This window comes from Verruconis gallopava (assembly GCF_000836295.1).
Source record: "Verruconis gallopava strain CBS 43764 unplaced genomic scaffold supercont1.51, whole genome shotgun sequence".
NCBI classification, from domain to species: Eukaryota; Fungi; Ascomycota; class Dothideomycetes; order Venturiales; family Sympoventuriaceae; genus Verruconis; species Verruconis gallopava.
The window spans coordinates 72,360-86,603 of NW_015622187.1; the positions used below are offsets into that span (position 1 = coordinate 72,360).

The 14,244-nt window shown below is 52.2% G+C and overlaps 6 protein-coding genes across 7 annotated transcripts; 4 read left to right on the forward strand and 2 right to left on the reverse strand.

Annotated features, from left to right (window-relative positions):
• The first annotated feature begins 377 nt into the window (after positions 1–377).
• Positions 378–1,718, forward strand: PV09_08991. 2 transcript variants are annotated; one of them, XM_016362976.1, is made up of 3 exons: positions 378–594; positions 650–701; positions 766–1,718. In XM_016362976.1, the coding sequence occupies exons 1-3, from the start codon at positions 565–567 to the stop codon at positions 1,368–1,370; spliced, it is 687 nt and encodes a 228-aa protein (XP_016209201.1). In that variant the 5' UTR covers positions 378–564; the 3' UTR covers positions 1,371–1,718. The 2 variants fall into 2 exon arrangements, with proteins under 2 accessions (XP_016209201.1, XP_016209202.1); XM_016362977.1 differs by having other exon boundaries at positions 378–701.
• A 652-nt stretch (positions 1,719–2,370) lies between these two features.
• On the forward strand, positions 2,371–4,117 carry PV09_08992 (uncharacterized protein). Its single transcript, XM_016362978.1, has 2 exons — positions 2,371–2,979; positions 3,037–4,117. Exons 1-2 carry the CDS (start codon positions 2,551–2,553, stop codon positions 3,379–3,381), a joined length of 774 nt encoding a protein of 257 aa, XP_016209203.1. The 5' UTR covers positions 2,371–2,550; the 3' UTR covers positions 3,382–4,117.
• Positions 3,490–5,915, reverse strand: PV09_08993 (uncharacterized protein). The gene is made up of 6 exons (XM_016362979.1): positions 5,579–5,915; positions 5,198–5,523; positions 4,701–5,146; positions 4,613–4,652; positions 4,272–4,555; positions 3,490–4,074 (listed from the first exon to the last, which is right to left on the reverse strand). The coding sequence occupies exons 1-6, from the start codon at positions 5,643–5,645 to the stop codon at positions 3,654–3,656; spliced, it is 1,584 nt and encodes a 527-aa protein (XP_016209204.1). The 5' UTR covers positions 5,646–5,915; the 3' UTR covers positions 3,490–3,653.
• A 908-nt stretch (positions 5,916–6,823) lies between these two features.
• Positions 6,824–7,987, reverse strand: PV09_08994 (uncharacterized protein). Its single transcript, XM_016362980.1, has one exon. It carries the CDS (start codon positions 7,941–7,943, stop codon positions 6,864–6,866), a length of 1,080 nt encoding a protein of 359 aa, XP_016209205.1. The 5' UTR covers positions 7,944–7,987; the 3' UTR covers positions 6,824–6,863.
• Positions 7,988–8,135: 148 nt separating this feature from the next.
• On the forward strand, positions 8,136–10,707 carry PV09_08995 (uncharacterized protein). The gene is made up of 2 exons (XM_016362981.1): positions 8,136–8,186; positions 8,265–10,707. The coding sequence occupies exons 1-2, from the start codon at positions 8,166–8,168 to the stop codon at positions 10,263–10,265; spliced, it is 2,022 nt and encodes a 673-aa protein (XP_016209206.1). The 5' UTR covers positions 8,136–8,165; the 3' UTR covers positions 10,266–10,707.
• Positions 10,708–11,152: 445 nt separating this feature from the next.
• Positions 11,153–13,844, forward strand: PV09_08996 (uncharacterized protein). The gene is made up of 2 exons (XM_016362982.1): positions 11,153–11,505; positions 11,564–13,844. The coding sequence occupies exons 1-2, from the start codon at positions 11,445–11,447 to the stop codon at positions 13,489–13,491; spliced, it is 1,989 nt and encodes a 662-aa protein (XP_016209207.1). The 5' UTR covers positions 11,153–11,444; the 3' UTR covers positions 13,492–13,844.
• The last annotated feature ends 400 nt before the right edge of the window (positions 13,845–14,244 follow it).

Sequence of the window (14,244 nt, forward strand, 5' to 3'; positions counted from 1 at the left end):
CTTGAGAATAGCCAGTCGTCCTGCTCTCGGTGAGCTTTTCCAGCCTGCCCGCATAATGTATTGTTGTGAGTGGGTGGACCTTATGAGAGGAGGCACATCACAAAGTGACACATCTGCGCCACGGGGGCCAAAACAGATCACGTGAATCATGACTAACTGCTTCAAGAGGGGAGAAGAGGCCGCGGTTCATGCCCTGATTCAGCCTGACCGGCCATTTGCAACAAGACTAGTTCGCACGCGCGACCAAGCAAAATGCCTCAATGTTCGGAGGCACAGTCGTTTTAGCGAATGAGACATGGCGCCGTTGGCTGGTGTGATACACAAAAGAATGGGGCTTGACCGGGCAGAGACTTCGTATCGCAACTCAGCCTAGAAGTGGGGCAGCTTGAGATCGTCTCTTCTTTCCTATATCCAAGTGTCTGCTCCTTTTCTTTCCTCACGCATTTCAATCGTCGAAGGGATCAAAGAGTGACGATACATTTTTCGCACAAGCTCAAGATATTCACCCAGTGGTAGGGTTATTTGGAAATTTCGGTTTCGTCCGAAGCACTTCCCTTGAGCCTGATGGTTGCCCCAGCTCCCGTTCTTTCGTCTGTACGTTATACCAGCATTTGGGCATGCTTGAGCCACTGCACTGATACCTTCTCAGAAGCCGCCAGAGGCTCCAAGGGTCCCAGAAGGATGGACTGCTCTTTGGGATGGTGAGTCAAGCTTCAAACACTACCGTCGTTCGTAGCAAGGCGCATGATGTTAATGACGATGAAGAGGATGAGCAGGATTGGTACTATTACAATCCAAGAGGAAAGGTGGCGCAATGGGAGTCGCCCATGGCGAAAGCTGCTCCCGTCCGTCGCTGCGGATTCAGACGTATCCTGCCAGCATGCCTCTTTCCAACTCTGCCGCCTGCAAACAAGGGCAAGTCTACCGCTTTACCAAGTGAAGCGACCCTTCGAGCCATAGACATGATCGACCGATCTTTCAACGATGAGGAGATAGCCATGGTGCTCCAACACGAAGAGTTCAGTCAGGATTTGTCCGGCCGTCGTCATAGCTTTGACCAGCACTGGGTCGACCCGACGGAATATAACTATGAAGCGGGCCCCAGCGCCAAGCCGACGAGTGCAAACACCCGTAACGACAATGCAGGCGCAGAACGGGCCATTCAAAACCCGTTTGCAGGCACCGGCAACAAGCAGCAGGATCTACCTGCGGTGTGTCTCCAGCGCGAATGCGGCATTTGTATGGATGACGGCGACGACAATGCTCCTTGGACGTGGCTCCCGTGCACTCACCAGTTCCACACCAGCTGCGTGCTGGACTGGCTGGAGACGGCCAATCGATGTCCCGTCTGTCGAACGGAATGTACGTAGGGATGTTGGAAAGTTCTAGGTGTCCACAACATGGAGGGATACGAGCGAGAGCACAAAGGCTGCTAGGTGGGATACGTGGTCATATGACAGCAGGCACGCTCTGTGGTAGCCGCAGGAGTCTGGTGATTTTTGTTTTTCCTTGTTCGTTCTGCTCCTCAAGATAGTATCTCCTGCTCGTCATCATATAGACATGAACTGGTGTGTCGATCAAACAGTGCCGAACACAGAGGCAGAAATGTATGGTGAGATTATGGCTCTGAGGGGCCCCGCACGCACGATTCGCCATGCTGGACTAAAGGCCTAATATCGCTGTCATGGATCAAACCAAACCGGCAATCCGAGACGGCGTCTTTGGGTGCAATGTCCACATGCCTCAGACGAACGCAGGCAGATCGCTGGCTTTGCGCGGTGACGCTCGTTCACGCTGCCCGCGTTCGATGGCGTTAGCACATGGTGTTTTGGACGGATCGGCCTCCAGAACGCGACCTTGCCCCGGGTAGATTTCAGCTTATGAGATGCAAAGATGGGTCATCTCGGATTGCATTGGGCATAGTTCGGATGGCGTGCGTCGTCGGTGGTAATTGGGTACGCAGGCGCTTTTGCCTGAAATGTTTCGGTCTCGGCTCGACAAGGCCAATCAGAAGCGCAGAAAAGATCTTATCCGATCTTATCTGCCCGACTCGGGAGATAAATTACGCGCACCCGTTTTCTTACGGGCATCTGCAGAACCCTCCTACCAACTTCACCACCACCAAAGGGTCTTTCCGTGGCCGAACTCCTCCGTCGACGACGGCCTTGGATGACGACCATCATCCACGATCCAGAAGCCCCAGTCTACCTATCATGAATCATCATTTCGCCATGCAGGGCCCCGGTGTTTCGCGTGAAGCTCGTCTACCTTCCCAAACGATCCCGCTGCCCGCGTGGTGCCGCGTTGCCCGCTAGCTTGACTGTTACAGTACTGCTTGGTCCTGACTAAAATAAATCCGTCCTCGGTTGCCGTACACTATCTTTGCTGCTAGAAAAATGGTGTCCTGCTCCATCGCCTTGTCGCCACCACCTTGCGTTTATTGTCTGCTCACCTTCGTGCCGCTCACTGAAGCGTCCTCATTCTTGCGTGTCCCGCGTACGTCGCACCGTTGCGAGCGCACCCTCGCCACACGCGTCCGTAGAATCTCCCATGGACTCACCCGCGCCCGTCATCGTGGCCCCTCTCCCGTCTCCAGATTCGCTTGCCCTAGACTCACACGAGACACACGCTCGGAAACGAAAGCGTTGTATGCCCGTCACTCCGCCTGTGACCGCGGAAGATCCTGAAGGCGCCCAACTGTTGTCCTGCACCGTGAACGTACTAGCAGTCAATGCCACCGCCATATCGCATGTTGCCCGGCTGTATGAGACGGATCCCAATGCAAGGCAGGGCATGCTTCGAGCAGCGGATGCTGTTGCGACCTCGAAGCTAAACAAGGGCAAGCTTGTGATATGTGCGGTGGGCAAAAGCGGGATTATTGGTCAGCAGCTGGTCGCGATGCTGAAGAGCTTGAGCATATCCAGTTCTTTTATGCATGCTACGGAGGCTGTTCACGGAGACCTAGGAGACATTGGCGAGGCATGAAACAAATGTATCCTCTTAATGCTTGTAAAGATTCGCTGACAAAATGTTCAGGATGACACCGTCCTCTTCATTTCGTACAGTGGCCGGACGCCGGAGCTGCTCAACACGATACAACACATCCCACCAAACAACCAAATCATAGCCTTAACGTCAAACTTGGAGGTCGACGCATGCCCGCTTCTTCTTAAACGTCCAGACGCCATTTTGCTCCCGGCTCCACTACATCAGTCCGAGGAGACCAGCTTTGGCGTCGCTGCTCCCTCTACAAGTGTTACCGTAGCTCTAGTGATCGGGCAATCGCTTGCCATCTCAGTGGCACAAAAGTTACATGGCGCTGAAATGCAGCAGATATTTAAGAAGAACCACCCAGGCGGTGCTATTGGCATGACCAAATGAACGAAGGTGAACCGGAATGGCGTTATGAAGTGCACGTCCCATTTGAAAGGAAATGCTTTTTTTGGATCAAGTTTGGAGGCGCACGCTAAACTCTGGCATTGCCACGGCGTTGCAAGCGCCGCTCACGTATAGACTACCCGCTAAGACAATAATTCAACTCGAGCAGGATCATAACATCTAATGCCGAGAATGGAATCACGATTATGGCACTTGATGTCTTCCATCCATCATCCACATATCAAACACGCAACAAGCAGGAACAATCTCACACATCACACATTGTTGATGTGGGTGACTGTCGTCTTCTCAGCGTCAATGGCTTTGCCTGACTGAATCCCATGAGCTCTATCTTCCTCCTCAATAGCCTTGGCGTAAGCAAGCTCATCCTCTTCGGTCGCACCATAGTACCTGACTGCGACCTTCTCACCGAACTGGGCGTTGATATCCTCGAGTGATCGCTGCTTTGTCTCTGGGAAGAAAAAGTACACATTCAGCAGATGCAAGAAGGTCGGAATGATAAGCACAAGGAAGAACTTCCAAGTGATTTTGTCCAGCGCGATTGGGCCGGCGACGAGGAGAATGATGCTGGCGAAATAGAGCCCAAGCATGCCGATACCGACACCAGTAGACCGAATGTGGGTGGGGAAGATCTCAGAGAGGTACACGAATTGGGAGGCATCCATGAAGGTCGACCTACGAGAGTTAGACAAAAAATCTAAAGAAAACGTTGACCCAATCTTTGAAGCCTTGCTGACTGGCAATGGCTTGAATCCATTTCCACTTAGCAGTCCAACTCAAAGGACAACTTTTTTGCGATGAAAGGAGAAATGTAAAGCTCTGTTCAAAGTTAGCGTCTCTTCAAAGATCGTTGCGTCAGGTGTACATACCACCAAAAACCAATAAAGAGAAATATGAAGAAGATGGCAGCCTTCTGACCGGCCGTGTTGGTTGTTCCGAGAAAAGATGCCTGCATCGCGCATTCAAAAATGAGAGTTATTGTCAGGCCGGTCAGACCAGTTAAGAGGAATGTTCGGCGACCGAGCTTGTCAACGAAGAAGGCCGTAAAGATGTTGCCTGGGAAGGACGACGTGACCCAGAGAGCGGACAAAAGCAACGGCATATATGTCTTCATCCCGAGAGCGGCATACAACAGAACTCCATAGTTTGCGATGACCTTGGGCCAGTCAGCCATCTACAGCTGAAATTCACGGTTGGAAACGGCTGAGCTTACCAAGACTCCAGTGAACTGGTTTCCAAACATGAGCGAAAATCTGCACCACATCAGCCATGATCAAAAGGTTGATGGTTGCCATACGAACCCTACCCAACACCGCTTCCTATTCGCTGGTGTTCTAAATATATCAAGTGGGCTTGTGGTCGACTTGATCTGCCTATCGAGTTCAAGTTGTTTCTTCATCTGCAAGAATTCCTTGGTTGCAAGCTCTTCGTGGATATCTCCCGGAGTGTGATGTAATTTGCGTATCACGTCGTGGGCTTCTTCTGTACGATTCTGCTGCAAAAGCCAGCGTGGAGAGAACGGTAGCCACCTGGAAAAGACCAGTAGCATCAATGCCGGCACGTTCTGGAAGGCAAGCGGGAATCTCCATGCAAAGCTACTGCTGGAACCAGAAAGCGTCATAAAGAAGCAGCCAAAGCCAATCCAGGCTGACAGGGAGTATCCCATAGCGAACATGATGCCGTGCATGGAAACCATGAACCCTCGCGACTCCGGAGTAGACACTTCGGCCTGATACATTGGGATGGCCTTTCATCTAGCTTAGCGTGGGACCAAAGAACGGGAGAACACAATGCTTACAGTGATAAGCATACCGATACCAAAGCCTGCAATAAACCGAGCGACCAGAAACATAGCAACATCCACGGAGGCGGTACACAGGACGGCACCAACGATGAGCACAATCGCGCCGGCCTGGATCGAACGCAGACGTCCGTACTTGTCAGCACTCCACATGGTGAAAAATGCACCAAAGGCTGAGCCCGCGGAGTTCAGGCCGTTCATGGCGCCGATCAGGTTCGCAGTGTGCGCATATCCCGGCTCCCCTGGGGCTGCCAGATGCATGTCCTTGTAGAACTGCGTTTGGCCGATCGTGGAGCTGATCACAGCCATACCGTACGAACATGCTGCTGGTTGTAAGCAATGGCCAGAGTACTTGCGAGGCAGCGATAGGACACAGACCTGTGCTCCCAAGAGCGACAGCAATCACAACCATCAGATTGAACGCATTCGGAATGAGCTTCCCCATCTTGGCAGGTTTCAATCGTCAATATCTCATATACCTGAAGTCAAAATCTGTCCAAAGCAGTCCGCACAATGTGCCTTATGGACTTCGTTGCCACCACGGATGGGCATTACGAGGACATATAGCCTTTATAGTCTTTCAAATACGGTATCTTCCGCATGGCGATATCGTTAGTTTGTCAACAAGCCCCTCATTTGAGCACGCTTCCTGAAGTAATAATTTGCGTGGGCATGAGCGCTATTCCCGGTCCAGCAAACGTTAGCATCTCGGATCGTAGCTTGTGACACATTTTTGGTATAAAAGAACCCCGCGAAAGCTAGTTTGGCATCTTTGCTGATCCACACCTCTGTGCCTGGCCTGCTAACGCCCGTCACTTTTCGGCCATGTGGAGATCGTCGAAAGGAAAACACTCCACCGGATATTGGCTTGTCCAATGGGCACTTTGGAGTCGTTCCCAAACTTAAGGTGTTGTGGTTGTTGATAGGCTGGGAAAATAACCGAAAAAATGCGGGGGACGTGAACATTCGCCCGGGTTACCCCAGAAATCGCCGGATGGATAAGAAAAACTTGGCAAACGGCTGATGTTCCCGAGTTTGATTTGAAAAATGCTTTGCAGAGAATTTTCTATTGGTAGACAGCATCAAGAAACTTCGAGATGGCGCCAGGCTGGTAAAGGGGGGTTCAGATTCTCGGAATTCAAGGTCCAGGCACTGGTAGCGGCTTCAGATACACGCCTGCACGTTTCACAATCAACCCTCAACAAGAGGCAAAAGCTAAGTATCGTCTTCTTGGCTCTGCCCTGGCGCAAAAGTGGACCAGAGAACCAGCAGCCATGTCTAATCCACGATTCAGCTCCTCTGACAAAGTCAACATCCACGCTAATGCAACCTCTCATATGACCTGATTCTGGCAAGCTCAACTTGATAGCCGATCATAACTCCGAAGCGCTTGCCAATGTAGCCATCAATACGCTTTATCAGCGAATTGAACTGCCCAAGGCTTGATATCAATGCATGTACTTGACAACAGAGATACTCATCGCAGACCACTTGTCAGCTGAAATGTGTAGTATCGTCTTTCAGTGTAAGATTTACATACCTGGGTTTTTTCTCGAAATCCGCCTGCGAGGAGTCAAGAGCTTTCTTCAGAGTCTCATGTTGAATTATGATGTTCAACTTCATGAGTCCGGTTGTAGGCATGTTCATGTTCCCGATAACCATTTCAAGCTTCATCTCCTGAATCGTCATACGTAACCAGCTTGGCCTGCTTTGGCAGAACAGACTCCTGCTCTTCTGAAGCTGTGCGCTTAATAACGTGTGGCATGCTGGAAACATTGCTGTCCATCGCTGCTCTCGGCCGTTTCCGCGGCGCAGACCACGCCGATATCCCTGTACCAAAAGGATTCATCTTCGCCTTCGTATTCAAGACGACGTTGTGTTGGAAAGATTTTGCCGCTTTCTGCTTATCCCATTCCGATTTCGTCACACCCGACGGTCGTTCATCTGATACTTGCGCGCCTTTGGAGAACAGCGGTTTGGCGAGTGATTTTTCGACATTGTTCTCAGCCAAATTTTTATCTCCAAAATCAACCAATGCGGCACGATCTGCGTCTTCTTGAGTGTAGTCAAGTAGTTCTATTCCCAATCCATATCTTTCAGCCACTTCTTCTTTCTCCTTGGCAGCGGCTTCTCGTTGCTTTCGGCCCACACGAAAGTCCCGTCGTAATCTTTGATTCGCAGCGTATGGGTCGTTCCAATTCCGACTTTGCGCTTGATAAAGCTCCTTTAATTTAGCGCTATCGGCCTTCACCTGTATCTTCTCCTCTACCTGACCTTCGAGGCGAGCGAAAGCATCGTTCCTCCGCCGTTCTCGCTCCTCTTCCGTCAAAATCTCGCCATAGTCTCGCTCCAGCGCAGTCGTGGAAGCGCCTGCTTTCTTTCTGCCGCCAGAAGACACTACGTACGCAGTGTTCTCAGGATCCGTCCTTATGACAATACTTCCTGAGCATGGTGGATGTCTAAAACTGAACTCCCATATGGGCGTGCTCAAGTAATTCCCTACTTTCTTCTTCTCGGCATTGAAGCGAACTCCTTGCTTGATAAGAAATTCGGGTTTGCACGTCTCACACCACGTGTCAAATGGCATTTCAAAGCGAATCTTGATAATGCCATCTTTGGCTTTGCTGAAGCGAGATCCGAGCGGATGGCCTTTTTGCGAGTTGAAGCCGCCGACCGCACTAGAGGACAGAGACGGGTCTTCTGACGCTGGCGGTATGTACCGCCCCATATTGAAGCCCTGCATCGTGCCCACGCAAACCTTGTAGCCTCTTGAACGGTTACTTTGGGTGGCAAATTGAGATGCGATGTTGGAGATTCACCAGTGAAACTGAGTGAAGAATGACTGAAAATGCGCTAGTCTACTTCTGGATTAGTCGCCCGCGTCGCTGCCTTGCCAACAACCTACTTCTTAAACACATTTGTTCGCCATGCAAAACAAACATGTAACTTCTGCTCTGTTCCTGCGATGGAAGACTTGCTTGGGAAGGTATGTTTCGTTTGGATGCGTCGTTTTGCGACGGGCGTATCATAAGACAATGCTCATCTTGCTGATTTTGTTCGACAGCTCGTGCAACACAGCGTAAACTACGCGATCCGTTCGGGTATCGCTCTCACCACTGGATATGCCATTACAGCTGCATCCCGGCTGCTCAAGTCGGTTAAAGGCACCGATAGAGATGAGATCGCGGATCTACAGGCCCGACTGAGAAGCAAGATCAACATTATCTCTCCGCCTATCGATATGATCGAGTTGATCGCCGCTCGAGGAAACACCACCCTGGATTCTGCCTTGACGTTAACCAAACAATTACGCATGGACATCCAGGAGCTAGGTTTACGTCTTAACGAAGCCGCCGCTGACGAGGAGAGGATTCGCCGCAAAAGTCCAAATGCGAAGTCCTTGGAGCAGATGTCTTCAGAGCTCAAGAGCATTATTGCTGACATGAAGCGACTATTGACACGTATCGAAGACGCTGTTCCATTGTTGATGCTGGCCATAACAACAAGTGGCGCGAGTTTGTCCACCTCACTACCACATTCAGTCTCGCCCTCACGTCTACTCCAGGCAAGCACGTTTCTATCCGCCGGTGACGCGAACTACGTGGCGACATGCAGTAATGCCGTTCAGATCGGACCCGCTTTTGTACTGTCTGTGTACATGCTATTTGCTGCTCATGCGCTCCGGCCACATGACGTGGAAGGCGTCACCGAAACTACCTGGAAGGAAGTAATTCGCAAGGCACATGTGAAGCTGTACCGCGTTCCCTTGGAAAGGATCTATGAATTTCCATCGGCATCAAATCAAAGCGACAGTCCAGAGTCTCTCCATAACTTTCCATCTCAGAACCGCTCGCAAGAGTTTGCATATCAGTTAGTGATCATTGAAGATCTCGACGATGACCGTTTCCACGAGGAACAGGGAGAGGAGTTCGAGGACGTACGTCGAGCTGGGATTCGAGAGGTCATTCCAGTTCATGAAGTGTCCAAGATCTTCTACGCAGATACAGGCAAGATTTTGAAGATCGGATCGATGGGTGAGCCGAACAGTCCGGTCCTTCTCATCAAGCGAGACACAAATGCTGTGCCGCCGAGACGAATGATGAGTGGTGATGAAGAAGGGGAAGAGGATTCCGACGATTTCACCGACGATGCTGGAAATTATTCACATATGAAAGAGAAATTTCCCGAAAACACAGCAAATCGACAATCCAAGAATGGCTTTCCACCCGACCTTGATCCAGAATGGCTCGCACTTGAGGTTTATACCGAGGCTTCGGAATCCGACAGCGACGATGAATCAGCGTCCGAGGAGATCAGCTCGTCCCCCCCAGCCGCTGCACGGAATAATACCACGGATTTTCTGTCAAGCACTTTAGCAGGCCTGAGAATCAGAGGCTCATCTGCGAACCCACCCTCCTCTCCACCTCTTCCGGCCAAATCCTGCACTGAACTACAATCTAGCCAGATTTCACAACCAACAATATCAGAAAATTCAGCTGTCCACGGCTTCTTTCCAATGTCAGGATTTCCTGCCTTGCGGGGTTCCTTGTCTCTTCTAGAGCTTCTTCTTCGCTTAACAGCCCTTCAGCAGTTCCAACAGACATCCCATCTGAGCATCAGTGACGAATTTCTCAATTTCTTCTTGTCTGGGTCCTCATCCACGGGCGCTGGAGCCGATAGCGATTACCGCAAGCGCATGCGCCGGGAAGCTCGTCTGCGTGTGGGATTTGATCCTTATGATGAGAGCCCAATCAAACCACGGGGAGAAGATTACATTCAGCACAAGGGCCATACACTCCATGATGACGACGGGGATTGGCGCCAGTGGCAGGATGATCCAAGAAGCTCACCAGGTCTGCGATCTCCGCCATGCGGCGAAACCCCTTCGCCGAGTTTACGGCGACATATGCAACATCACCTTGCGTTGCAGGGGGGAAGAACCAGGAGCCAGCAGTTGAGACATGGGCTTGAACATGCGCGAAGTCCTCTCGGCCGCAGCGAAAGCGACTCCACGCTAGGTACGAGCCCCAGAAGTCCCGCTTTGGACGATCACTTGAAACGGTAGATATCTATAACAGCTGATCCCCCAGAGGCGGAGAAGAAGTGAGTGCATTATTTGGCGTTGCTTGGACGAATGACAGCAAGATACCCAAAAATGTAGATTTTCGCAGTCCATGAAAAATTTGCCTATACAACCTTTGCGGTCGCCATAAACGACCCTTCTTTTGAAAGTCGTCTGTACGCAGAAATCACGATGATTTTAACTCTAGAAGGCATTCCTCATGTATCTACGCTTGTTCTCAAGGGGAGCGCTATCATTGACTATCAAGAACCTGGTTGTCAGGGTCGATCAATATGTTAGAGACCTGATAAGACAATTCCATTTTTACTGTGGAATCTATACTGAACAAGAGGAGAGGCTATACGCCTTTCGCGGTGGCGCATTTACTCCAGTTGTAGTGGGTTAAATGACGTTAGTTCTATGTAAAAGATCGTCGAGAGGAGCGGCAAATCTGGCATAGTTCCGTGGTTCAACTCTGCGTACGTTCTTGGAGACATACAATAAGACAAGTCCAAATGCTGGAACGCAAGTAAGAGATCATGGCTCTACCGTCTTGTTGTGGCTTGGGCCGATAGTCAATACAGCTCGCATGGCGGCGACGGGTCCTTGCAGGCCGAAGCCAGATGCGGCGCACTAATTATGCAGGCCAAGCACAAGCCTTCTCTTCTGGATCTTCTTTGGGCCGCGAATGACCAATCTCCTACAGAAAGCGATCATCAGACACTTGAAACGTCACGCCTAAGACATGATACTGTACAGATTAGCAGGCCCTTCCGCCATGGCAAGAGGAGCGAAATTCTGGTTCTGCTCGTGCCCCACCGCCGTAGGAATGACCTGCTGGATCAGGAGCGGCAGCACGGCCGACAGCTGGTCATGCCAAGTGGACACCTTCCATTAGAGGTCTTGGATGTTGTTCCGAAGCTTCCGTTGAACTTGGTGGTATGCCCAAAGAAGGCAGCTCTCTGTGCGCATCTGACAGCGTGATCTTCCTTGTTATGCCAGCTTGGGATATTACATCAGAGCCATTATCATGGTATACTATGGCTCAGTCCAAGCTTGTTTCTACATGATTCAAGCTCAGTCACTGCATCATCTTCTCGCCTTATTCTTTTGCTAGACACTGCACTTGGACTTGTGCAGTTTTCTGCTTCCGTTTCGATCTGCATCTAGGGTAGCTTGAGGATGAGCATCAAGGTTGTCTTAGGCGCCCTCTCCGTTGCCGGGGTCCTTTGGCACGCGCAAGGTATGCATAACTGACTCGCAGACGCAAGAAAAGTTCACTAAGAAGTATACTTTCTCAGGTCTCTATATAACAGAGCCCAACTCCGGAAGAAATCTGGTAGACACTGTGACAGCGAGAAAGCGTGGCTCGCCAGACGCCCCAAATGGCTATGTTCCCACGGAGGTTGACTGTCCTACGACACGGCCAAGCATACGTTCAGCGCACGAGCTATCGCAGAGCGAGGTTGACTGGCTGAAGACGAGAAGACCGAAGACGGTGGATCCTCTAAAGGACTTGCTCGGCAGGTTGAACATCACTGGACTGGATACCAACGCGTACATTGATAATCACTCAAGCAACATTTCGAACATCCCAAACATTGCCATTGCAGCGTCAGGAGGTGGATGGAGAGCACTACTGAACGGAGCTGGTTTGATCGCCGCCTTTGACAGCAGGACAACGAACTCGACGAATCCCGGTCACCTTGGGGGACTGCTGCAAAGTTCCACGTATCTTTCCGGACTGTCCGGCGGAAGTTGGCTGGTCGGCAGCATATACATGAACAACTTCTCGACCGTGCCGACGCTCTTGGACAGCAACGCGGAGAAGTCGGCGTCGGGGTTTTTGTGGGGTTTCCAGGAGTCGATCCTCGCGGGGCCTCCAGCCTCTGGCACGATCGACAACGTCGTCGACACGGCCGACTATTTCACGACCATCTACGACCAGGTGCAAGGCAAGGAGGACGCTGGCTACAACACCACGCTGACGGACTATTGGGGCCGTGCCCTCGCGTACACCTTGATCAACGCCACGGACGGCGGCCCGGCGTACACGTGGTCCTCGATCGCAAAAGATGCGGCCTTCCAGCAAGGCGACTGGCCGCTGCCCGTCGTCGTCGCGGACGGACGCGCGCCGGGCGAACTTCTGGTCTCGCTGAACGCCACGAACTACGAGTTCAACCCTTGGGAGATGGGCTCATGGGATCCGACCGTGTACGGGTTCGCACCAGTCCAGTACGTCGGGTCCGAGTTCGACAACGGCGTACTGCCCACGAGCAAGAGCTGTGTGGCCGGGTTCGACAGCGCCAGCTTCGTCATGGGCACCTCGAGCTCGCTCTTCAACCAGCTGCTTCTGAACCTGAACTCAACCAGCCTGCCGGGCGTGGTCAAGGCCGGGTTCGAGGCGCTGCTTTCACGCCTTGACAAAGCAGAGGAGGACATCGCGGACTGGGCGCCGAACCCGTTTCGAGGCTGGAACGAGGGCTCGAACCCGAGCGCGGGCGATGTGACGCTGACTCTGGTGGACGGCGGTGAAGATCTGCAGAACATCCCGCTGACGCCACTCATCCAGCCGAGCCGGGCGGTGGACGTCATCTTCGCCATCGACTCGAGCGCGGACACAGTGGCGCCGGGGGCCGCAAACTGGCCGAACGGGACGGCGATGGTGGCATCGTACGAGCGGTCGCTGCACGCCATCGCCAACGGGACGGCGTTCCCTGCGGTGCCAGCGCAGAACACGTTTGTCAACCTGGGCCTCAACAATCGACCGACCTTTTTCGGCTGCGACGCGGCCAACACCTCGGCGCCCACGCCGCTGATCGTGTACCTGCCCAACGCGCCGTACGTGTACGCGTCCAACGTGTCGACGTTCCAGCTCGAGTACACAAAGGCCCAGCAGCTCGCCATCGTGCAGAACGGCTACGACGTCGCCACCATGGGCAACGCCTCCCGCGACGCCCGCTGGCCCGCTTGCGTCGGCTGCGCCATCCTCAGCCGCTCCTTCGACCGCACCGCCACCCCCGTCCCGGACATCTGCCGCTCCTGCTTCGCGGACTACTGCTGGAACGGCACCCTCGCCAACCAGCCGCCCGCCCGCCCGTACGAGCCGGAGCTCATCCTTCCGGACCGGGCCATCAACGCTACCAAGAAGGGCGCCGCCGCTGTCTTGCCTGCTCCGACTGCGCTGGCCCTCGCTGCCGCCATCTCCCTCTCCCTCCTACTCGCCTAGAGCGGTCCCTCATCGCATCCGGCCCTTTCTCCACGTACGATCTTCTCGACGACCTTCCTTTCCTTTTTTTTTTTCTCTCTCTCTCTTCCCCGATCCTCCTTCCGCGTTACAACATCACGGGGCATATTGGGAATTTTTTTTAATGTTTTTGTTGTATATATGCATATGCATACACATGTATACGTGTGTTGAAGGATTGGAAAGACTGGGCTTGGTCTTCACAAATCCGAGGAGGGACGTCCCACGCATGACTGTTGTACTGTTGGATCGAGAACGAACTGATCATTTCTGGTGACGGAAACGTACGGGGGGGCAAACGTGATGTTCGGACAGGAAATTTTTTTTTTTTTTTTGGGGAGGGGGGAGTGGAATCATTTGTGTTCCTTTTCTTCTTTTGAAGAGGTGGAAGGGGGAAAAGGGGGTCAAAGACCTCATCCCTTTTCCTCCGCATGTTTAGGGAGCTTGCTTACGACTCAAAAAACAAAATGGGGATCCGGGCGCGTAGATAGAGAAGGATGATCCATAATGAATGCATATTCGTGCTACTCATTCTGGTACGGCCGCCAACGCAACACACGTATGGAGCCTATAACAATCTCACGCCAAAACGCGCGAATCGTCCAACCTCGAAAAGCGTCGCGGATTGCACACCCAGTCTCCGTTCCAGTGGCGGGAGGAGTACCTACATTTTCTTTACATCAAATTTTATTTTTCTTGTCGGCTTCTTCAAAAGCTACTCTGAACAGGTCCATC